Source organism: Apiospora aurea (assembly GCF_038362705.1).
Source record: "Apiospora aurea strain CBS 24483 chromosome Unknown utg000001l_segment0_segment0, whole genome shotgun sequence".
NCBI classification, from domain to species: Eukaryota; Fungi; Ascomycota; class Sordariomycetes; order Amphisphaeriales; family Apiosporaceae; genus Apiospora; species Apiospora aurea.
In genome coordinates this window covers 358147-381765 of record NW_027117388.1, presented here as the reverse complement: position 1 = coordinate 381765, position 23619 = coordinate 358147, and the positions used below count along the sequence as shown (strand labels likewise).

Genomic DNA, 23619 nt, shown 5'->3' with positions numbered 1-23619 from the left:
GTGAGTTGTGGGTGATTTATATAGCACTTCAAAGTACTAGTAGGTTGAGGGGAATGGGAAACAATTACCACTGACAACAGAGGTGACGAGAGGTGCGATGGTGTTGTTCGTAAGTCGCACCTATTTACTGAGCTGTTTAAGCTAATCCAAAGGCAAAAGTGATGTTTAATGGAAGAGGAAGCAAGTAGCAGTGCAGAGCTGTTACCAGGTCATTTATATCAATGGGTTGGGAGTGATCTCGGAGAAGGGTCTCGGGCTGATTTATTTATTCCCTATGGCAGAAGGTAAGTCACACCCACCAAAGTGGGTACTTGAGAGTTCATGATTTGATTGGTTGCGCAACCTTGGACGGGTAGTGTGCAGGGTTCCCCACACTTTCTCATTGGGCAGAATCAGCCAAGCCAACTGTAATAGGTCTTTTTACAGGGGATGCCCACTAACGACCACCCTGTGTTACCGGAGAAGCCTCTGGCACTTACACAGCACGATTTTTTTACTTGGAGTAAACCCGGTAAGAGCCTACCCAGGTGCTTTAAATATTAAACTCAAAACGGGATAACCAAAAATTCAACTGTGGGAAAAGAGGGGCAGATGATAGGTTCTCCCACGAGAAATTTGCAAAATGCCTGAAACAGAATGGATTATGAAAGTTCTCTGTGCCAAAACGAATACTAAGCCTCCCGCCTGCTAATACAAGCCAGGAATTAGGCCATTCATCAGCAGCAAGTCATATCTAGCCGAGAAGCGAAGGGTGGTTGTACATATCCTACATAAAGTGCGCTCTACTTGCCGCCGCTCCGCAGCAAGCCCAGATCCGGTGTCCTCCCAAATGAAGCCAAAATGTGGTGGCGAGCACAGCATATAAGCACCGTGCCTATATCAAGCGTCGGCCACGAGAAAGATGACAGAGATTGCCCCATCGTTCTCGTATTCCCACGCGATCTTCTCGTCCTCATACTGCTGAGCCAAGTCCTCAGGCGTGCCAGGTCCACCATCGGGCCCTACATTCTTCCGCAGGCGGAACAGCTTCATCAGGACGCGCTCATTCCAATCCCAAGTATTCCACAGGCGAGGGTCGCCCTTCCAATCGGGCAGCAGCGGAATTCTGTGCTCAGCAACCTCAAAGGCCTGCGGTCCGGGCCGTTGCTTGATCCTGGCGCATGCGTCCCGGTCGTCCTCGTCCAAGTCCGCAAGGAGGTCGTGCTCTGGATCAACCTGCGATGCGTAGTACAGGTCCTGCGCGGCGTCGAAGTAGTCTAAGCCGGCGCCGTGCTCCAGATCCATCCGGGCCTCCAAAGCGACCTCGTGGCCCCTCCGCTCGGCGTCGGCCAGAACTCCCATGGTGTACTCGGCGCAGTAGAGATGGTGGAAGGCGCGGTAGAGATGCGCCTCTCGTCGCTGGCGGTCCTTGAGGCCTACAAAGTTCTGGAGCGCTGATTGAGCAACCTCTCGCGCTCTATACGCGACTTGGCCCACGTGGCGAGCGCCATGGACGGTGCAGCAAGAAGAAGAAGTTGGTTGTTTCATCAGAGGGGCCAGGTGCTTGTGCGCGGCGCGGCTGAAGTCGAGACCCAACTCGGTTTCAATGTCGCTCATGCTGTTGAAGTCGGGGGTTCCGGGCAAGAACAGATATTCTGCCTTAATATCGTGCTCAAGGCCAAGCCAGTACTGGCACATGGCGTCGCTGTAGCGGCCTTTCAGCTCCGCGGCGCGGCCCTCATCTCTGAAGTGCTGCTTGACTTCCATCGCTTCTTTGTACGCTCCGTCGCCGAACTGGGGACGCTGCATCACTCCCATGAGCTGCCGCAATTCGGGATAACCCTCGACTCCGGTGAAGTTGGCAGTCGCTAGGCCGCGTACGGTGCTCAAGGGTTTGATCAGTTTCTCGGACATTGGAGTTTTGAGTAGGGTGAAAGGATTGAGTTGAATCGTGACGACCTGGTTGCCATGCGAGTATTCGGAGAGCTCGTCAAGGAAATATCCGTATGTGAGCGGGTGGTAAGTGAAGGTGACGGATTGAGCATGTTCGAATGGTCCATCACCATGGAAAGTTCTGCTGGGAGTCTTACCCAACCAGAAGCGGGTCGCGACTTTGTTGGCCAAGTCCTTCTTGTGAACCAATGGAGCGTTTCCAGATGGAAATAGCAAGAAGGGATACAATTTGGCGCACTTCTTGAAGAAGTCTCCGAAAGGTGAATGTGGACCAATATTAACCCGGATCCATAGGTTATTCTCGATTAGATTATACCAGACTTCTTGCCAGATTTGTCGGTTGAGGCGGAACTTGTTGATGTGGAGTCCTACATCCTGGTAGTTCTTGTAGTTGCTGGTCTGGCCCCCTAGGTCAAAGGCCTGGTCGACGGTAAAGGAATCATCGTAGATCGTGTCCCGGATCTCCTGGGGGAGTCTGAGGAAAGGGGAGGGGGAAGCCTGTAAAAAAGTGAGAGGAGTCAGTATTACTCAAATGCCTATATAACGGAAGGAGACGATCAGAGAGGTAATTGAAGTTTAGCACATTGCGAGGAGGGATGTGAGTGCTGGGGAATCTGTAGACGGGTTTCATGATATGTACAGGGCATATCATCAGTTTGATCTGATCAGTGTGATGACATTAACTCACCTCAGCCATGGTGGGATGATTCATACGAGCAAATAGCAAATAGCAAGCAACAAGCAGCAATTACCCATGAGCTATCAGGCAGCAAAGTTGAGTTTGCTAAGTCGTTTTGATGTTGTGATGTTGTATACTGTTGTGTTGTGTTGCAGTGATCCTTTGCGACGAGGAGAGCACTGGTTGATTTATACGGCCAAAATGCTAGGTGCTGAATCACCTTTGCAAGGTGGATGTTGTTTGGATCGAACGGGGAGAAAAGGTCTGGTCGGGGTGGGAGGTTTTATTTGCTGCCATGGGGGACGGCCACAATCAGCCATTGGATGTATCGCCGGACAATCACTCTGATTGTGGTACGCCTACTTGTTCCATCTGGGATTCACTATACAGTTACCTCACACTACTTTCACTCGGATTGTTTATATTGCTCGTGTGGTCTATATCGCACCCCTAAGCTCCACCATGAGCTCTCTCTACTTACTTACCTACCTAACTGCCGCACTAGCCAGCCACCTTAAGCCAGCAACTCACTCACGGCCCCACCTCCTTAACCATCATCTCGACAGCCTCCTCGCGGTGCTTCTTGGCATCGAAGTCGACGATGAAGTCCCACCGCGGCAATGTATTCTTCCGGAGCTTCTCGAGCTCCAACCCCGTATCCTCGCCCTTCCCAGTCAGGACAACGCCGGTGCCCCTGCTCGACTCCACCACCTGCTGCGTGCGGCCACGACGAATCTGGTCGTAGATTTTGAGACCTGCGCAAGCCTGCGTTGGAGTCTTCGCTTGCCCGAGAAGAGTCGAGAGGATGAGACTGTCCTCAATGGACATGCCTGCACCTGAGCCTTGCCAGGGCGTAGTGGCGTGGGCAGCATCGCCTGTGACACAGATTGGTCCTGATACGTACGTACGCGCCGGTGGGTGCTCCCAGAGGTAGATGGCGGGCTGCTCAGCCTTATCGCAAAGTAGCTATTGCAGGTAAGGTTAGTAAGTTAGGTTAAATTAAGTGTCTTCGCCATCCTCTTGCAAGGCATTAGAGCCGTAGGGAAAATAAATAAAGCTTACCTTCTCGACGGCATTCCTCAAGCGTGGAGGCCATTCTGCATATAGCTTCCTCACCTCCTCAGCAGCCACCATGCGGTTCCACTGGTTGGACATGTTGTTGGTATCGTCACTGCCAGTTACGACAAACTGAACAAGGCTACCTTCGCTCAGCACGTTGTGCATGAGGAAGGTCCCGTCACCCACCCAGCCGTACTCGCTGGCATCGCTGACGTCCACGTACTCATCTCCAAGGCAGGCTCGCGCCTCTTCGTACGGCTTCAGGGCCATGATGCACCACCAGCCGGTGTTTCGTGGATTCGCGGCGGCGTCATCCTCACCGGGGATGATCTTGCGGACAGTACTGTGGATGCCGTCAGCGCCGATGAGGATGTCGCACTCATGGCTAGATCCATCGGCGAAGTGAAGAGTGATGGGCCCGCCGAAGGGCCGATGAGATCCAGTGCAGTGAGGGCGGCGCGATTCACTCCGATAGCCGCACCGGCTTCCTTGAACTCGTTGGCTGATTCAAAGATGTGCACGTCTAGATGATTGTACTGGAGAAGCGCGTGCACGAGCGAGGCGCCCGCCAAGCCTCCCCCGGAGATGGCAATTCGGATAGACTCAGTCATGATGACTGGTAGGTACTACGTATGAGTGATGCAACTGAATCTGGTATGTGTAGTAGGAAGAGTAGAAAAGCCTGTTGTTGTTTTAACTAGCTATGAAGTCCGCTGTTGTTATACCTTAACCCCGCGAAACCCCTTGCTTGCCCCTCTTCAGTTGGTTGTTGGTCGTTGGTTGTGGAACTAGCATACTTTCAAGGGATCAAGGGTAACAAGCTGATGGGTCACGCTAACTTCGAGACGATGTAACGGTCTGCAAATCAATGGCCCGATTGAGTGGTCCCTGGGACAAAGGGCACAAGACGGCCGTTCGGTTGGGTCTCGGTAAATAGCATAAGGTGGCACCGGAATACGCTTCAGTCACCCCGTCCAAATGCCTTTTTGGCCACGATGCATGCAAACCATTAGTCCATTTAATAATGCCCAATGAATATGAAATAGTCTAACCGCTCAGTCCCATGGGTCTCCCAACCAGCCGGTCCTCAACGTGTCGTAGTGCTGCTGGAGAAGCTGGATGCGGTCTTTATTCCAAAACACGAACCCGAGCCGCCTCCACCTGACAAGCTCTTTGTAGGCGCGACATGGGCACCGACGTTGGGCTACGCAATAATAGCACATTTCCAAATACAGCCCGCACCGGCAGCAGTCCAGCCCTCGCATGGCATCGACCCAACCAAAGGGCGGCTCCTCGACCGATGCCCCGGCAGAAAGACGTGGTCTATCCTTCTCAGACTGATACATTGTCTTCATAGCTTTCACCGTGTCTTCTTTCGATACTCCATAGGCGTAGGTGTCGGGCAGAGCGCCATCGGAAAAGATTTGGCCCCCGTCGAGGGTGTAACTACCACAATAATATCCGTCGTTCCTCCAGTACCCGCATTTGCTTAGATAGGCCTTCAACATATCCGCGAATTTGGCACCAGGGGAGGCGACCTCTTCAATAGTGTATCCCAGCGCGCCCAGGCCGTCGAGGTCGAGCCATTTGTAGTTGGTATTGAATTCTCCGCACGTATAGGAGCAGATGATACGAACAGGCACGTGCCCCCTCGGCGAGGACCAGCGAGCGTCTTCTAGCGTATCAATGACGCAAGAAACCCAAGTGTAAGCCGCGGAGATCTGCTCCACCTCCCAGGCCTCGAACAGCCCAAGATAGTGCCCGTCTTGTGGCTTCAGCGGGTTCGCGCTGGTGTAACCTTCCCCTTGGGGGTAAAGTCGTGTAAGGATTTGGTACCGAATGAGCGCCCGAGAGAGGCGTTGGTACTCGCAAGCGCTCAAGGGCATTTCCAAAGCCGGCTCGACCCATCTCGGCGATTCACTCCTAGCACATCGGTACAGCTCGGCATACAGGTCGACTGTACGTTTGAACCGAATGATGGCGATGACATTATCGACTGTGATCCCTACTGTTGATTTCGCACCGGTCGGGAGACTTCGGTAGTTTGGATTGCGGCGAGGACATCTGCATCATAGCTTGGTCGATCCGGACCGAGGACGGGCGTCATTGACAAGGCAACATAGTCCTGAATCACGGGCCCGAGATCCCTCGAGACGATTACCAGCAAGATGGCCCTCTTCGTTTCGCGAAAGACTTCGTACAGCCATGGCGAAGCGCGGATGAAGGCGTGGAGGTCAGTGAAAGATTCAGGGGCCGATAGAATTGCCACGAGTACGTCGACCGGCAGGGACTCAAGAGGGCACGAGACGACGTTGCGAGACATTGTGACGATGGCAATTATGAAGAATGGATAAGAAAAATTGAACTACGAGAATTATTTATTTTCTGACTTGTATATGAGTTTTGCGTTTGATCAAGGTTTGTGTTGTCAGCTTAGCTGGCTCAAGAGTTCGGTGTCAACCTGGTTCAGGGGCTGGGACGACCAATTGTAGCCAAAGCCAATCGTCAAACTGAGAATACCGATCTGTGAGCTTTGGGAACCTGAGAATATGGTATTTTTCATACAACTTGCAGAAATATGATGTGGATACATCGCCCGCGGAACACGCCAGTATTAAATTTACCATAAACAAATGCACCACTCATAGGTATTTTATATTATAGTCGTATATGATTTGGGTCACCATCAATCTTTGGATATTTATTCATTTGTAGCAAAAACCTCGGTCATGTCTCACATTTGGCTGGGGTCGCATATGTTGATCGAAATCGTGGTTTCGAGATTTGAAAATGCGGCCGACATGTAATTACAGGGTATTACGCTATTTTATCCTCGAGCCTGACAGTTGCTCACCAGATGGCGGTTGACGCAGCTTGTGTAAATACGCACCGTATACGCAACTCGGGGCCATTCTTACACACCATTACATGCCACCCATGAGCGATCAAGTCGAGCTGACTCAGTCCAGGTGCATTCAGATCAATAGGCAGTTGGAGGCTGGCATGGGTAGGCGAATGGCAGCTCTCTGGAAAGCAGGAGGACGGCATCCCATTCAGGGCCGCGGAGGGCTGGTCGAGACGAAATGAACATGAGACCATCCTTGAGAATCCTCCCTGTGCTATACCATCAACTGATTGGGGCTTCAACACCGTTGGTGTGGGTCTGCTGATCAGCTTTGCCTGTCAGTGGCTGCGGTGCCGTGGAATGGTGCAGCTCTCCCGTGCATGCTTATCGCGCGCTGTCGCGGATTTAGCCCCTTTGTACCGGGTACCTAGGCTCTACAGGAATGCCTCGCGCACCCCCTCCCTGAAACTGCCACCTGACCGAAGAGGAAGGCCCTCAGGAGAACTATTGATTACGCCCCAAAGGAAGCAGGCTGTCTGTCTGTGATAGATAACATCATGGCGTGCGACGCGACCGGGCAGGCTTGCTGACAGCTGGGGTGATACAAGCCGTCGCGTGCTGGCGAGGATTCTGAAAGCTGAAAAGGAAAATGCAGCATCGTCATACTTGCAAGCCGCTAACTGCACAGCGGCAGCGCCCGCATAAGCTTCGCCAGGCTGATTCGCCGACACTGATTGCCGGTTTGCCCAGTGCTTTACCCCAATCCCGAGCAAACACAACATTCAAGCTTGCATGCATGTTTGCTTTGCCCAGCCGAATAAGAGGACACACAGTGCATTGCGACGTGGTTAAAAAGCGGAGTTCCGAAGTCAGCGCTCCCGTCATTTTGGCGGTCCCCTTTTCCATTCTCAAGCCGAGACTATAAGGACTTTCAGTCGATGATTCAACCCCCTGACCAACGTGATTACCAGAATGCCCATACTATCGTACTTGCTGCATGGCAGAGCAGCAGGGGCCGGGGCTGGGGACGGGCCGTCGCCGACGGTTGCGCAGGAGCTGGCGGCGCAGTGGTACAACCCGACGGACATCGCGTACGCCTTCCTGGGACTGGTCAACGTCATCGGCGACGGCCGCATAATGCCGACGCCCGACTACCCGTGCAAGGTCGTGAACCTGGACTCGGGCTACGCGCGCGAGAGCAAGAGCTTCGTCGTGAGCCGGCTGCTGCGCGACCTGGAGGCGAGCGAGGCGCGCCAGCTCGCGTCCGAGGACCGCGACTACTCGCTCAAGATCACCGTGTTCGAGGCGACGGGCAACTGCAACGGGCCGACACAGTTCAGCTGGACCTACCTGCACTTTCTCGGAGCTCTGATAACCGGGATCCAGTTGGGAATCGCCGTTATACCGCTGGCGCTCAAGGGCGACTGGAGCGTGTTCCTCATCACGGCCGTAGGGACCCTGTTCGTGCAGTGGTGCGGCTGCCTACCCCAGTGGACGAGCGAGAAGCTTCCCAGCGGACAGCATTCCGACTCCATCTACGCGCTCACGGCGGGCAACGGGTCCCGCGACATCATGGTCATCATCGGCTACGGCCTGTGTCTGGACCTCGAATCCCTGGCGGCGCCGCACCCGCCGCGCGCCAGCCGGCCCTGGGAGAAGTTCACGTGGCTCTCCCGGCCCCGGCGCGGCGAAACGGAAGAGGGGGCCTACGCGAAGCGGAAGCGGCGGCGGCCGGGCCAGGGGCCGCCGCGCGAGGCCATCGTCTGGAGCGTGTGGCCCTTCAGCGGGGTCCCGCTCGGCTTCGCGCTGACGCGCATCACGTACGCCGCGCTCTCGGTGCTGTGGCTGTGCCTGCTGGTAAACGTCGCGGCGCCGCGCGAGTTCCCCGACTCGTGGTGCTTCCTCGCCGTGGGGGGGCTCGGCATGTTCCAGAACGCGTGGCTCGCGGCCAAGGAGCTGCGGCCCGCGATGCGCAACCTACCGCTGAAGAAGGTCGACACGTTCCTCGCGCGCAAGGTCATGGACGGCCTCATGGACTTCCACACCATCTTCGACCGGGGCATGCCCCTGCTGGAGGAGTTCTTCCCGGGGCCCCTGCTCGAGGCCGAGGCCAAGTGGTGGGCCAACGGCGACTTCGCCGAGTACGAGCGGGAGCGGCTCGAGTCGGGGTACCGCGGCACGCCGCGCCGGCTCCAGCCCGAGCGGTACCGTAAATTCAGCTTCAAGCCGCCCCCGAAGCGCCGGGCCACCTTGGCCGAGATGAAGGTGCAGAAAGCATCCCGACCGGAGCCTCCGCCGAGAACGCCTAAAGTGACGACCGCCGCTTATCAGGGCTCTAAGAGAGATTCGGTTATGAGTGGCGCCTGGCAGCGGCCATTCAAGGAAAGTAATTTAGAGAAGACAAGGGAAGATTATCAACTTAGTGGACCGAGTAGTGGCGGCTCCTCGCCTACCAAGAAGAGGATGTCTGCCCAGATCAGCACCGCAGTTTGTCTTTAGCGAAACATCAAATCCAGGCCTTCGGTATTGAGAGACTATATTTGATGTTCCATTTTTAATGTCTACAGTAGTTAAGCATTCGCCCGAGTAGTTCATTATCCCCTCGAGAAGCAGAATATCCCGTCCTATTTCTTGCCACCCCGCTTGACCCTTTGTGACAACTCTGCGATTGTGGGCACTATACCTCTAAACCGCCGTAATCTTGTCCTGCTCGTATAATTGTCCGGCGCAGTGACACGGGGTGGTCCCATATTGGCGGAAGCTGGCAGGGTGTCTGCCCTCGGGGCTTGGGTGAGTTCATGATGGGGCGGGAGGAAATCCGTGGCAGACCTGAACGGCTGGACACGCGGCTCGTCCTGTGCGGCCCCAGACCGGGACCCGATGCTCGCCTGTGCTTGACTCCCGGAGGCGACACTTCCAGTACGTAGACCAGGTGGGGGCGCTGCTGTGTCTGGATTGGGACGTGCATCTGACGTTACGTACCCATCGACGCACCACTGCTGTTGTTCCGAAGTAGCTACCCCTACGATCCCAGGATCAAACATCTCGTAGAGACGCAATGTCCGATTGCTAGCTGTACCTGAGCCCGCTCCTAGAGTACGAGGATCGGAGATTCGAGACACCTTCAAGCGACGGATGATGCGACAGTAAAGGATGGACTCCTCCGTCTCGTACACTGTCTGCTTCGATTTCGACGTGTCTTTGTAGATACTGACCAGAAGGCCAATCTCGGGCGGAGTTTCCACAGGTCGGGGACGGGAGACGACCACCGCAAGCCTGGGTTTGTCGCCATTGTTGATCTCCTGCACTGCAGATTCGGCATTGGACGTCTCCTTTCCGCCAGTGACTGGCGTGGCCTGGTACCAGTCGTAAAGGCCCATATTGACGGAGAAATGGAATGATCCATTGATTATCTCGAGGCACTTGCCCCTCGATGATCTGATGAGATATCCAGGGTAGGATACTTTGATGCCCTCTGGAAGTAGCTCCGGGAGCAGCTCGGTCCGTGGTCGAAGCGTGCTCAAAGGGTATGGGTAGTCCTCATCTCTACCAGACATCGAGGTAGCCGGCGCCCACCCGAAGCCTTTGATGTTGAGTCGTTTTCCTGGCAGGAATATTATTCCTCCAGGGATAGCACGCTCCAGGTTTCGCGTTGCGACCACACGTTCCCAAAAGCGCGCCATGAGGGTTTCTCGAAACATTGGCCATCGTTTGTCTTCTTTGGGGATCTCAGTGTGCGCTATCTCCTGAAGAACTGGTGGTTGAACGTTAAGCAAGCTCGCCAGTACCTGAGTCTCGTTCTCTAACCTCCCAACAGTCTTTTTCAAGGTTAGACATGAAACTCTGTATCAGGAGCAAAAGCAGAGGGATAACTCACTCGGTATCTGGCAGAATGCCAGGCACTAGCAATCAGCAATGGCGCTCGGGCAGTGCTCGGTCTTCCGTTTGGCTGTTTCCTGTACTCATTGCGTATTGCTCTCTCCTCTCCCATCAAGTTCTGGGTTAGCTTCCGTGCAACCATTTCGGTCAGTGAGTCCACCAAGATGTTGGCGTTCTTGTTTGGCTTCCAAAGGCCGTCGATTCCCCGGATCTTCTCTTCATTGAGTGCTACCGAGAGCTCCTCGCTTACGAAGGCTTCTTGTAATGTCCAGAGCCGTTGCATCCAGCCACTCGATAGCAAGCGTAGGCCAATGGTCCGGGAGTTTCCCCACCAACTCTCGTTGAGTAGATACTTGTCCACGACAATACTGTGGGATGCATTGTCGAAGACGCTGTAGATGCGTTCGACGGCCTTTTGGCGTGCTGTCTTGTCGTTGACGGGTATGGCCAAGGTATCAAGCCAGAAATAACGGCACTCTCGCTTGTCTGCAGCCTCCATCCTTTCCTTCCCTTTCCTGGAACTTTTCGTTGGTTCTTGAGCCATTTCTGGGGCGTTCAAAGCGGCAGAGACCTCCTCAAGCAACGTCAGGATGTATCGAAGTTGACAGTGCCAAATTTGTTGACCCGCTTTGTTGCCCAATCCGTGGGCCCAAACGTGGGATATTGTAGCATACGGCAACCGGTTGGTAGACGTCCATTTAACCACGTCGACCCGAAGATGATGTTCCCCGTCTCTTTCGACCCTGAGTAAGGGAAAGGCGTGGGTTTGCTCGGTTTGCTCAAGGTGGCATTCGTTCACCAGCCTGACTAGATCGGCTTCGTCAGGACCGACCATCCAACATTCGTTATTCTTCTCTGATGGGGTAGTTCCGCGATGCTCGCATTTGTGGTAATGCTGCGGCACATACTCAACATTGGGGTTGTTCGGGACTCCATGACGAGCTTCGACGTATTTGCATTCGTCTGGTGTGCAGTCATGATTGTGATGCGCAGGTTCAGTACCCAACTTGATGAGTGTCACGTACAACAAGGTCGCATTCTGGCCCAGTTGGTTTTTTAACACGTCCTGAAACCTCTTGCACCATAGCGACTTCTTCATCTGAGTGAAAACCCATCCTGGTGGGCCCCAGCCACCGTCTTCGATCTGCCAGCCGGGCAGAGCGATACCACAGACCTTCATGATGTGGATTAGAGTCGACGACAGAGTCTCCCCTAGAATCATGAAGCAGAGATCTTGTAGCTCCTCCGAGTCGCCGTTCCGAGGTCCCTTGTTGCTTGCCAGCTCAGTTGTGACAATCCGTCTAGCGAGGACAAGAATCTGGTTCGCCTCGAGGCATCTCGTTACCGCCCGATCAAGATCCCGGACACTCAGATCACGCATGTACCCTTCCCATTGCTTGAGAGTGTTTGGCAGTTCTCCGGTATCTAGGCGTAACCTGTCGTTTGAGATGTACTCCTCGTTATCTAATAGAGGCGCGTCTCCACGCACTACGCAGCGCAGGAGCGCGAAGTACAGCCAGGCTTGGAGGAACTGATAACGAGTCGGCCTGTGCAACGCTTGACACCCGGTCTGAGCCGCTTCCTGTATGGTGTGATTTTCGTTGATGATGTACCCGTGGTGGGATGGGAAGTGTATAAAGTCTTGATAGCTGTGTCCATGCGACAGCAAATTGCTGTCCTGATGGAGGCAACCATCGAGGCCCTGGTGATACGGAGCCGTCTTGAGCGAGATATCTTCGTAGGCGGACCTCAAATGCTCCATCCTCGTTAAGACAATCTATGGTGAAACCAGGACGAGTCTTGCTCAACAGCAACCAAACGACATTGCATATTTGAGGGGAGGGCCACACCCCTCTTCAAAGCGGACAGGAGGGTGACAATTGCGTCGAGCCTTGTTGCATCCATGATATGGGCGCAGATTACGCTGTGACGCGGCTGATGAGGCTTGCAGGCCAATTTGCAGGGGGGCAAGCTCCTGGAAGTGCTTTTCAAGTACCGAGTACAACAAACAGCCGGGATACGGCTGAACTGAGACACATTGATGAACCAAGCTGCCAGCTGTCCAGTTATCGCCCAGTACCTCAACGATCCTCGCACCGTGTTCCGACGGTACAGAATGCTGGTCACCCCAACACACAAGGCATTCTTACAAGGCAGATTCCACCCCCTCCGGCCCCTCCCTTTGTTCTACATATGCATGAGCTCAGCTGATCGCACGCCACGTCAAGGCAGGCCGACCATGTCGACGCCGAACCAACTGCCATTCTTTGTTCCCTTCATTCCTACCATCATTTCCATCTCCGGCACCTTCGATTTCTTTTCAATGATCCTTACTTGCCTGAGCAATAATGCCTTCCACTGTGTGCAGAGTGCAGCTGAAGTGAGTCGAACCACCCCTTTTGCCGTGGCATGTCAACCGCTAAACCCTCGTTTCAGAGTCATTTTAGCCCACTGCCTCGCCAATGATGAGTTCAGAATCCTACGCCAGCAGCTAAAAGGGTTGGTTCGTCAAGCGATCAATGAAACGCCCTCTCCAGAGCGTGTTTCCATCGAATTCAATTCGATTGCCCTCGATCTACAAAATGTCCTTGAAGATCGTTTCTCAAATGCTGTAGCCCAATTCACGACGAAGCTCAACAAAGTGCAGCAGAAGCGAGATCTGCCGCGAAAGGTTCGCTGGCCCGACCGGTCGCGTGAAAGTACCATCACCCGCTACCTTTTCCTTGCAGAGGGACCGGCCGCCTGGGCGCTCCGGGAAATTCTGGCCCATTACAACTCAAGCCTGCGAGTGCAGACTGTTGCCATCGTATTCCTTGGGACTGAGAACCGGCCTGGGAACGACACCACGACTTACGATCGCGCGATTGAGGATTACTTGGACTATAGGTATTCCCTAGGAAAGGGGAAGCCCAAGCGACAGGAAGCGACCGCCCGCAAGAGACCTGTGGACTTAGACCTGAACGCGAAACTGGCCGCAGTCTTTCGGCAAATAGACGTGCGGTACGCCGATTGTGCCCAGACCACGGACTTTGGTGCTCCGACGTCTTGGCGAATGACCACAATCTATGGAGGGACAGGTGCCTCCCTCGTGCTTGAGAACGTCGATGATATCGCGAGTGACCTGTGTACAATCATCAACGAATCATCCAGGGTAGTCACAACCGAGACGGCCTTTGAGTTCCATCAGGACCGCAAACGTACTGAAGTGGATATTGTCAAATTCAAGCGCCAGGGAAGAGCCAAGTTGATGTTGATTGCCGACAGCATGACGGACAGCACACATCCTTTTGATCCCCATCATCCATTTGGAGTGCCATTTATTTCCGGCCAACAAATGGAGGTGGCGAGTGCCACAAATGACCTTACCTACAAACTCGATCGCCAGGTAGTGGCCATTCCTACCCGCATGTCCATGTACTGGAGCAAGGACGGACAAGACAGCCTCACACTCGGAGCTTGGCCATACGAGTTCGAAGAGCATTTCGTGTTTGGGGTTGACTCTCTGCGCCAAGGCCGTTTCCCCAGGTTGCTCTGGGCAACTTCGATCGCTGCAGGGGGTTTTAAAATCGGCGAACGATGCACCACCGTCTCTCGAACTGGAGTTGGATATGGAATCCGCCCTAGCCCTGACATATCTCGGTCATTATGAGCAGGCCAGCTCTCAACTATGTGATATCCTGGACCGAGCCAAGACCATTCGAAATGAGAGCCAGGATAACTCAACGGAAAAGGGGCTCATTCTGGCCATCACACGGGAGACGTCGTTCCGGTACGCAGTCTGCCTCATGCGTATGGGCAATTATAGCCAAGCCAGGGACCAGCTGAAAGAGCTTGCGCCTATGGACGAGGAATGTCGCAATTTCTCAACTCACCAACCACTCCACGACATCCTGAACCAATACGTGCTCCAGGTCAACACGTATCGTATGCGGGAGCTAATAGAAGCATACCTAGGATCATACGAACACCTACAGCTTCAACCGAGCGACCGACATTCAGCAAAGGCCCTTCAATACCTGAGAAAGTTTCTGGATGCGAACAACGTCGACCTTCTGAAAGATTCTCTATTCAGGTCTTTGGAGTTGACGGTCATGGTCACATCAGCCAAGATTATGGTCCTTCAGGGAGATTACAGGTCCGCCCGAGCCAGTTTGAAGACCACGCTGGAAGACCTGACGTTGCAGATGGGATCGGAGAATCTAACGACGCTGGAAGCCATGTTGTACTATGCTCAATCGCTGGTACACACAGGCAATCCTGGAGATGCCATAACCATGTGCAAGGATGTCGGGAACGTCTTAAAGGCGAACTTCGACGAGAACCACCCATTGCGCTTTGAGGCCTACCGAATCCAAGCGCAGGCATATAGATCCCAGGGGGAGCCAACCGATGCGCTTTGCAAAACGCAAGAAGTCCTGAGAATGATGTCGGGGATTACATCATTTGGTGCCACGATGGAGAAGCGATCCACACATCCCCTGGCGCTGAGATGCCTATCACAGATCGGCAGTCTCCAGATGTACTTTGGCACCTATGATACAGCGGAAGATACGTTGAAAGTCGCATGGGACAATGTGTCCCGGGAAGCAGAACAAGAAGGGATCTCGATTAGTCCACTCGGTGTCGAGTGCCTCTCAGGGCTGGCCTGGGCGCGTTGCCACCTGGGGAAACACAAAGAAGCCGAAAGCAACATTGGCGAGTGTCTTCACCGGCAACTTCGTTTCTATTGGCCGCAGCTGGGGCTGGCCGTTCGGTGGGACGGAACTACAGCCAAAGATCGCATCCGCCGCAGCGGCCTGATCAGAGCCCTTTGGGGCAGGATACGCTCTGAAAACGGGTCCATGGATGGATTGAAGGTCAACCAACAGCTTCACCCGAGCCTCATATTTACGCTACACGTAGTGTCCCAGATAGAGCTCAGGGAGGAGCAGCCGGAGTGGCCATTCCTCAACGAAATCAACGCCACCGTCCTCGCCGGGTTCGAGCTGCGGCTCAAGGGCGAGGACGAAGAAGAAGAACACGAGTGGACGATGCGGGCGCGGCTGGCCATCGGTCACGCCCAACTGGCCCAGGCCCGCACCATCCCTAGCAACAACAGCAAGGCGTACGAAACGTTCGACTCGGTCCTGCAGCGGTTCTTCCCCGAGTCGAAGGAGGCGGGCTCGCACCCGCTCGCGCTGCACGCGCGCCGCGAGGCCCTCATGTCGGGCATGCTGGCGCGCGAGGACCCGTCGGACGCGGAGCTCCGGGCCACCCGGGACGAGCTCCGCGCTACGTTCACTAACTCATGGCGGTCCCTCGGCGGCGCGTCGCCGGACACGCTCATGAGCCTCTTCTACCTGCTCTCGCTCGAGGTCATCCTGGACGACCCGCAGGCCGCGGCTACCAAGGACAGGCTACTGGCCCAGCTGGGCAAGCCGCACGTTCTGGGGCAGCGGTTTGTCGAGACCCTCGCGCTCCACGAGCGGGTGGCGCAACTGTATTGGGGGTTCGAGGAACACAAGACTTGCCGGGAAGTGGTAGAGCGGATGCAGTCTTATTATCAGAAGTCGTCGATACTACCTGGAGACGAAATGCGCGAGGCTGCTAAAGCCATTGTCGAACGAGCAGAGCTTCTGTTGCAGGAGAGTAGCGTTGGAACGGAGAAGCACATCAATTGAGCCATGTACTATATATATGGCGTGTTAGGATGTGGTCATGGGTATAAGCATATCGTGGTGTCTGCCATTGGATGGAATTTTGTACATTTAGTGACATTCGGTAGTGGGATGATAATATACTTACGTAGTACATGGCACGTACTGAACTCAAGTACATGGTGATATCATGGACTCGGCCTTTGATCTTACGCCGGGCGAGATGGTACGAAGTAAACAAATTAGGACTGCAAATCTCTTTAGCTAGGCTCCATAGTTCCAGTCTCAAGGAGAGTGCGGTCGAGAGAGAAACTGTGTTACATCGCAATCATAAGCAACAGCATTGCCCGCCACCAGAGCCCGGTTTCAGTACAAGTACATCTCGAAGAAGGCTTCAATGGGCAGGTTCTATATGACCGGCTGTTACCTTCTCCTCGTTAGATAATCACAGTCGCGTCAGCTGACGTCTATGTTCTGACCAAATACCCGAGGAATCGAATTCTTGTCAGCAAAGGCATGATTCCACCAGCGCGTTCTGTGGCTTTCCCATTATTCACGGCAGATTTGTGTCACGTAGCACCATCATGATGCCTCTTATCGAAACACATGAGTGGCTGGAACAAGGTCCTTGAGCAACCACACTTCTCAACCTGCCGGCATACGGGACAGTTCGATTTACTCCCGGGCCTTTTGGGGTGTACTTTATGAACGAATAATAGGGTTGAGATGCAGGTCCACTGCCTTTTTGATGTGTGGCACCATGCTGACTCAAGCATCCGGCCGTATATGTCGGTACCCGTTATCAGACAATTCCTGTCATCATTATCTTTGAGCCCCTGCCCGTTTTCGTTCCCCTCTCGGATCATAAGGCATCCACCAGCTAAAACTTCATCCACCCGCTACTTTATCGCTTCTTTGGTCACTTCGGCGAACAAGGTCACAACTCGTCTTGCATGGTTCAAGAACATATGCCACTTTCAGCAAGATGGCCATCATTACAGGATGTAGGAGAATTCTTTTGTTCATAATTTTGCCTCTCATGGCGGCCTTGGTCCCTCCTTTTCAGTACGTGGAAGAGCGTCACATATCAGTGAGGTTAATACAACGTCAACTCGATTGCGCTGGAGAATAAATGCGATGCCCAGAGGCTCTTGGATATGGATGTTGTACAACTGGGTATGAGTGCATCACGGGAGGCTGTCAAGCACAGACATCCGGTTGTGGCGAGTTCGGCTATTACCTTTGCGGTCCAAAAAGTAGGTTCACCATCGCATAGAATCTTTCAAGCGACACAATGGACCCAACTAAATGGTATCTAGTGTCCGGCCAGTGCTGTCCCATCCAGTACCTCTTCGGGACTGACTACATGTGCACACCATCTCCGAAGTTTGAATTGTCGGGGATCTTGACGACTACAGTCGTACCTGATCACAGTGGTGCGCCCGCTGAAACTGTGGTAACAACGACAGACCCGAAGATGACCATCCAGCCCGCTGTACCGGCCGCAACTTCTTTCGTGGCGGTTATGGCCATTTCAGCCAATCCCAGTTCCGCAGAAGGCAGCCTTGCCCCGAAGTACATCGGAGCCATAGTCGCGGGCGTGGTTGGCTTCATCCTAGTCATTTCCTTGGCCGTATGGAGCACCAAACGACACCTGAACAAAGTCATGCGCGCCGTGGACCAGAACCGCGAACACCTAGGCGGCAACGACAACCAAGAGGAGCAGCCGGCGGCGGATAAGACGGGCGGCTCCGCGGACGGGACTGAAGTTGTGCCGGGCCTTCACGAAGTACACGATCAGCCTCCAATAGAACTGCTGGAGGCCCCGAGACACGGCAGTATGAGTCCAGACCACCGATGGGAGCTGAGAGGCAGCTACGATGCTCATGGCATCTCCGAATTGGATGCCAATGCGAACAGGACGGAAGGAGATGAGAGCCGCACACAACCTGATGAAACATAATGTATCACCTGAACCATGGTCAGAATGATCACACGGTAAACCCAATCTACGACTTATACTATGAGATATGAGAGCATAGAATGGGAAGTGACATGAAGTTTAGTAGATCATTATATTGAGACTTAATGCGGAAGCGAGGACTGAGGGTCAACAAAGTTCAGGGCCAGTGGACCTGGCGTCCTGACATCTAGTCGAAAAGGAACGCCCGATTTTTGGCTAACAGCATGTCCAAGGACTCGAATTTCCAGACATCGACGAACTGTTCTCCTACTCGTCTCATGTCTCTCTCCCTTGCTCATCGCATCCTCCCATACCGCATCACAGACGCCACAACCACTTCTCAAACCCCTCCTCCCCCCACCGTCTCCTTGTTAGGCTGCGCCGTCTTCGACGTCCGCCACTTCCTCCCGTGCGCCCCAAATGACGCATGCGACGAGGGCTCCCGCATAAGCCCCTCGGCCTTCAGCGTCGCCGGGCTGTCCTCGCCCTCGCACTCGACGCGGGCAGCGTAGCACCGCTCCGCAAACACCCGGCCCCGGGCTTGATCTCCGTGCGCGACGACGATCTGCAGCGCATCGTAGTACAGGCGGGGAATGAGGGCGGTGGCCGTGCCTTCTCCCGTGTTGGGGTCAGTGTACTCTTGACGCAGGGTGTCGAGGAGGTCGCGACAAGCGTGCAGGCTGGACAGGGGCCGGTTCATCATGGTCATGGGGTTGCCAATCTGCTCATCGAGGGACTGAATGCGACGACGGCACTCGTCGCTGGCTTGGAGCTCAGCCGCCGGTAGGGTGCACAAATCGCACTTGCAGTCGAACCCGAAAGCAGCCTTGAGCTCGGCCTGTCGGACCTCCGAGGGGCCGCCCTTGTCGTAGGGGATGGTGAGCTCCTCGCCCGCGAAGATGTCCCGGATGGCGTGGATGGTTTCTCGCCCGTCTTCGATCGCCTCATTCCAGGAGTTGTGGCAATTGGGACGGCAGCTGTGGTTGATCCGACAGGTCTCGGGATACACACCTCCTGTTACGGCGCCGGGACCACAAGGCAGGGCATTGGTCCGGACAATGCCGGCAAAGGCGTGCTTGCCTGGGAAGTTGTTGTGGAGGGACAGGAACTGCATCTGCTGGTCCTTCGAGAGCGACCGCAGCTTGGTGGCGACGAGACTGTTGAGAGCCTCGGGGGTCCATGTTGCGCACGACAAATAGCGGCCTCTCGCACAGGATCCGGGTCCCGCGCTTGATGTTGCATCGAGCGACCAAACCCTTGCCCTTGTCTGGGATATCAATCGGTTCGTACAAAATACCCTCCAAGAATTTCGATGGGTATGGAAGGGCTGCGTCGTCGTTTTCATTGGCAAACCGGGATGTTGTCAACTTCTGACTGCCCTGCACACCTGTCATTGTCTGCTCTTCTTAAGACAATTTGCATTGAAAAGCATACTTACCGCCCAGAAGCTGCGAAGGGACTCATGGACATCTAACCAATCGTAGAAGCCATAGATTTCGAATACTTCGGACCATGGACGGATTCTAGATCCAAAGGCCTGGACTGCCAAGCGACGAACGGCTCCGAGGTACGCCTGAACCCCCGTTTCAGAGGCAATCCGACCGCTTACTTTGGAGCTGAAGCGTAGGAAGTGTGGTCCATGGAAGGGAAGAGTTGGATGTTCGCCCGCCTTGAACTCGATGTAGTGCTCGTGTATCTCTACTTGATTGTCGCCTGCGTACTCGGTTTTGATCGTCTCCATGAAAAGGGACCACTTGCGAGTGTCCTCGGCACCCAGCCCCAGGCGGGGGACCATGTCAAACCCTTCGTCCATACCCATGGTGCGAAGTGCTGAACCTGTATCAAACCACTTCGAAAGTCCGAGAAGGTCTTTGGTTGCTGGCCGCTGACAATAGATGGAAAAAAAAACTATTTTGTTGAGAATGGAGGAAACGCCCAAGCCTTTGGACAAGGTTACAATATGTAAAGAGTGAAGAGGAAAACCAGAAATGCTCTCCAGTACAAACACTTTTCATTTGGAGATGGGTTGCTGCAGGAGGCCCACCATCTGCACAAACAGTGCAACACTGAAATGGGCAAATTAGCATCACATATGAGATTAATCGAGTCTCATTGGCCAACCCAGTTTATTAAATGATGCGTATCTCCATCGCACTATCTGCCTAGTAATTGCCCTGTCTCTGTGAGGGAAAATCATGTTCTCCAAGAATTCACAACCAGACCGTAATTACATATACCATTAGGGCCCAATCCTCCATTCCTTTCGTCAATCGTCAATGTCTGCTTCTGTGGTTAACGTTCTGTGTGCGATATGAACACGGGTATGCAAGGATACCTACCATAACCATCACCCTTCTCAAAACGAACGGGGGCGAGCACCGCTTTTGATGCTCTTGGAGGCGAAAAGAGACAGATTGACGATCTCGTTGACCATGTGCTCACTCTCAGCCTCAATATGATCATCGGAGATGGCGCTCCCATACCAGACGGCTGAGTAGACCTCGAAACCCTTGCCGTACTTAGCGTCATCGACGTCCTTCACCGCGATATGCAGAACACCGTAGGTAGTGCCAGTGCCGTCCTTCAGGACCTTGGGGCCGGCAGCCTGGATGGGGAAGTCGGGCAGCTGGCGGAGGAAAGGGTACTTCACACGGTCCGGAGTGGTGAAGTTCTGGATATCGAAGTACGTACGGACGCCGCCCCAGCCCTCGAGGACAGTGGACTGGGGGAGACCATTGGGTCCGGTCGAGGTCTGCTTCAGATAGTGCTCAGGGTTGGCGTCGTCATTGACAGCATCGGCCTCCGGGGAGGTAGCCCAGCTGCCAAAGGCGAAGGCGCTCAGGCTGGGGATGTAGCAGATGCACTGGGCCTCGGTAGGCTTCCAGTTAACGCCGTCGGAGTTGGCAATAACATTGTGCCAGAACGTGTTTCCATCAGCAATGTCAGGTTGAAGAAGCTGCACGAGACCGTCGGGGCCGAGGTTGGCCTTGGTAGTGTGGAGCTCGGCCAGGGCAGCGGCGAGATCACCCTTGGTCTGAGGCACAGTGAGATTGTTTCCAGCGGCACCGAGGCTGGTCTTGAGGAGCGTAACGGCACTCTGGGCCATTGTCAGTTCGTAGTCGAACTTAGAAGCCTCATAGGTGGGACCCCAGTGGGTGAAGGTGTAGCCCTCGACGTATTCGGTGAAATTCGCAGCCGCAGTGGCCGCGAAAGCCAAAAAGGCTGCCAGAAAGAGTGTGATGGAGTACATGGTGACTGATTGTAACGAGTGAAGGTTTGTCAAGTAGATGAGGGGAAAAGCGATTGATGTCGAGAGATGACTGTTGACGGTGGAAGATGTCGAGTTTCAATGACTCCGAGCAAAGGACCAGCTGGTAAGGTGTTGTGGTTGGTGAGTCTAAGTGGCAGAAAGCGTTGTTGATGGGAGAGGGGAAATGACGGAATCAGTGGTGGAAGGGGACGTCTTTATAGGTTTCTAGGATGGGAAACAACTGCGTTGTATTCAACGCCTTCTGTGGGTTGAATGGATGTTCGGTGCATTGAATGAATGCACACCTGGGAGTAATCGCACGAGGCTCACCTTTCAGTCACTGGCCCATACGATTACATCACCTCTCTTTACTGGGGAAGCACTTTCAATTGAATTATTTATCATACAGGCTTTTAGAAAGAGGCACATTAATGGGACCGTTGCCTAAGAAGTCGCACGAAAGGGCCCTGCCAAGAACGAACAACCGGAGTTGCCAGGAAAGCGCATAGGAAAGGATTTCTAGAAGACGATAGTGCATTTGATTGGCCAGTATCCGCCGCCCATCAGGTGTTGTCACTAACATGGGGTTGTTGGTGGAGTGTACTTGCCATGCCCTTACAGGGACTGCCAAGCTGTTTGGCACACAATCCAATTGCATCATTACAGGGCCACGGGCAATTTACTGATTCTGGGGATGAAGGAATGCCAGGAGACAGGAGACAGGAAACAGGAAACAGGAAAGCACAAATCACGTTCCTTTTGCCTGTTCTTCTGCTTGCTGCTGGCACATCGGGGTTGGCCGGATGTTGGATGTCGCATGCGATTTGTGAACAACAAGCCGACCAGGTCCACCTTGCGTCGTACCTGCTCGAATCACAGGGCGGCACTTCAGATTACGTAATCGTCACACTCGTCCCAGGGACTGCAAGGGGGTGCACCTGCAAGGGAGGTAGGCACATACCTGTGTACCTGGCAAGTAATCTTTGACCGAGCATTTCCTTTGGCGGGCTGCTCTGTCGGACTCAATCGCAACATATCGGGAATAGACTGTCGGCTTTGGGCTGAATGTCCTTGCGAAGAGTATTGAAGAAGCCCAACAGAGGTGTCGTACATCGCACTGCCCATTACGATGAACACCTTGGGTAGATCGGGGTTCCTGCCATCACAGTTCAGCCGGGGCAACCCTTGCTTTTGGCATTCCTCCGACGACCCACGCACGATCCTTTCACACATCCCTGCCCAGCGTCAACAAGCACCCAGGGTGTCCGGCTCCGACATGGCCACCTGGGCAGCAGCACACTCCAGATAAAGGCCTTCGACATGGCGTGTACTGCACAGCTGTAAGTGCATTGCAGGAATGTGTGCTTGGTCGCGGGCCCGGCCATCGCTGCTGTAGCGCTTCTTGTTCATGCACACCTGCCGCAGCACCAACACGCAGAGGCCGCTTCCCTCTTCTGTGCCATTTTCGGTACAAAGCACCATGTCGCTCAACCGTCATGGCACCGAGGAGGAAATTGAGGATGACCTGGAGCGATGTGCTCTTCCAGTTTGGGCAGGGCTTAGTGGGTCAAATGATCTAGGAACTAGATACCAGTCATTGCTCACCTAGGGAGAGGAGTTCCCGGTGGACTTGCAGTATATTCTTGATAGAACCACTCGATATTTCAGTTACAACTGATGCGTGAGGGTTCAAGCGTCACTTGTTAGTGTGCATGCTGTGACCAGTATATGAACATTGCCCGGGTGTACTTACCCGAGGTTTGCGTCTTCTAAGTTCACGACGCTGTCGCTAGACTGCGTGCCGTCTTTGCTGACGTTGACTGTGGCCGTGGTACAAGATAGCGGCAAGAGAATCCAAAGACATGATGGACCTCCAGTGCTCGATATGTACGTAGGCGTTCAGAAAAGGACACCTGGTCAGAGAATCAGCGATTGAGAAGTCTGATGCATTACGTTGAAGCAATAGTCGGGATAAAAAGTGGCATACATAAATATATTTGCCAATGGATTCAAGGGTATACTGCGTAGAATCTTGGTTTCCGTAGGTGTGCAAGGCGCCGTTCTAGTCGGATATATATGAGATATGGGTCTCAGAAGATAGGCAACATTGACGTCATGAAGCGGTACGGGCTTTTAAAGGAAATTGGTTGACAAGTATGTCGGCGAGGAGGGTGTCCCATGATGAATATTGTTCGTCCCCTTTTACACCACAAGGCTCAATCCTTGGGCCGTGATGTTCATGGAACCCATCTTTCTTTGAAAGTTTCTTCGAAAGGGGTAGGGGGTTTGGTATTTATGATGTTATTCTGCTTTGAGGAACCCCTTTGGCGGACGTGCGACTCCCTCTCCGTGCCCCTCTCGGAAGATAACTTAGAA

At 54.0% G+C, this 23619-nt stretch overlaps 10 protein-coding genes across 10 annotated transcripts; 3 read left to right on the top strand and 7 right to left on the bottom strand.

The window, feature by feature from the left end:
• Nucleotides 1–879: 879 nt before the first annotated feature.
• PG986_000145 (uncharacterized protein) lies at nt 880–2629 on the bottom strand (the record flags this gene model as incomplete). Its single annotated transcript, XM_066836367.1, has 2 exons — nt 880–2430; nt 2621–2629. The coding sequence occupies 2 exons, from the start codon at nt 2627–2629 to the stop codon at nt 880–882; spliced, it is 1560 nt and encodes a 519-aa protein (XP_066705260.1).
• Nucleotides 2630–3142: 513 nt separating this feature from the next.
• Nucleotides 3143–4281, bottom strand: PG986_000144 (salicylate hydroxylase; the record flags this gene model as incomplete). Its single annotated transcript, XM_066836366.1, has 3 exons — nt 3143–3577; nt 3674–4048; nt 4138–4281. 3 exons carry the CDS (start codon nt 4279–4281, stop codon nt 3143–3145), a joined length of 954 nt encoding a protein of 317 aa, XP_066705259.1.
• Nucleotides 4282–4725: 444 nt separating this feature from the next.
• PG986_000143 (uncharacterized protein) lies at nt 4726–5993 on the bottom strand (the record flags this gene model as incomplete). Its single annotated transcript, XM_066836365.1, has 2 exons — nt 4726–5678; nt 5762–5993. 2 exons carry the CDS (start codon nt 5991–5993, stop codon nt 4726–4728), a joined length of 1185 nt encoding a protein of 394 aa, XP_066705258.1.
• A 1494-nt stretch (nt 5994–7487) lies between these two features.
• Nucleotides 7488–9014, top strand: PG986_000142 (uncharacterized protein; the record flags this gene model as incomplete). The annotated part of the gene is made up of 1 exon (XM_066836364.1): nt 7488–9014. The coding sequence occupies one exon, from the start codon at nt 7488–7490 to the stop codon at nt 9012–9014; it is 1527 nt and encodes a 508-aa protein (XP_066705257.1).
• A 125-nt stretch (nt 9015–9139) lies between these two features.
• On the bottom strand, nt 9140–12156 carry PG986_000141 (uncharacterized protein; the record flags this gene model as incomplete). The annotated part of the gene is made up of 2 exons (XM_066836363.1): nt 9140–10333; nt 10393–12156. The coding sequence occupies 2 exons, from the start codon at nt 12154–12156 to the stop codon at nt 9140–9142; spliced, it is 2958 nt and encodes a 985-aa protein (XP_066705256.1).
• A 586-nt stretch (nt 12157–12742) lies between these two features.
• Nucleotides 12743–16054, top strand: PG986_000140 (uncharacterized protein; the record flags this gene model as incomplete). The annotated part of the gene is made up of 3 exons (XM_066836362.1): nt 12743–12774; nt 12831–13878; nt 13949–16054. 3 exons carry the CDS (start codon nt 12743–12745, stop codon nt 16052–16054), a joined length of 3186 nt encoding a protein of 1061 aa, XP_066705255.1.
• A 1270-nt stretch (nt 16055–17324) lies between these two features.
• Nucleotides 17325–17993, top strand: PG986_000139 (uncharacterized protein; the record flags this gene model as incomplete). Its single annotated transcript, XM_066836361.1, has 1 exon — nt 17325–17993. The coding sequence occupies one exon, from the start codon at nt 17325–17327 to the stop codon at nt 17991–17993; it is 669 nt and encodes a 222-aa protein (XP_066705254.1).
• Nucleotides 17994–18333: 340 nt separating this feature from the next.
• PG986_000138 (uncharacterized protein) lies at nt 18334–19812 on the bottom strand (the record flags this gene model as incomplete). Its single annotated transcript, XM_066836360.1, has 2 exons — nt 18334–19260; nt 19432–19812. 2 exons carry the CDS (start codon nt 19810–19812, stop codon nt 18334–18336), a joined length of 1308 nt encoding a protein of 435 aa, XP_066705253.1.
• A 537-nt stretch (nt 19813–20349) lies between these two features.
• PG986_000137 (uncharacterized protein) lies at nt 20350–21243 on the bottom strand (the record flags this gene model as incomplete). The annotated part of the gene is made up of 1 exon (XM_066836359.1): nt 20350–21243. The coding sequence occupies one exon, from the start codon at nt 21241–21243 to the stop codon at nt 20350–20352; it is 894 nt and encodes a 297-aa protein (XP_066705252.1).
• A 1245-nt stretch (nt 21244–22488) lies between these two features.
• On the bottom strand, nt 22489–22725 carry PG986_000136 (uncharacterized protein; the record flags this gene model as incomplete). Its single annotated transcript, XM_066836358.1, has 1 exon — nt 22489–22725. The coding sequence occupies one exon, from the start codon at nt 22723–22725 to the stop codon at nt 22489–22491; it is 237 nt and encodes a 78-aa protein (XP_066705251.1).
• Nucleotides 22726–23619: the final 894 nt, after the last annotated feature.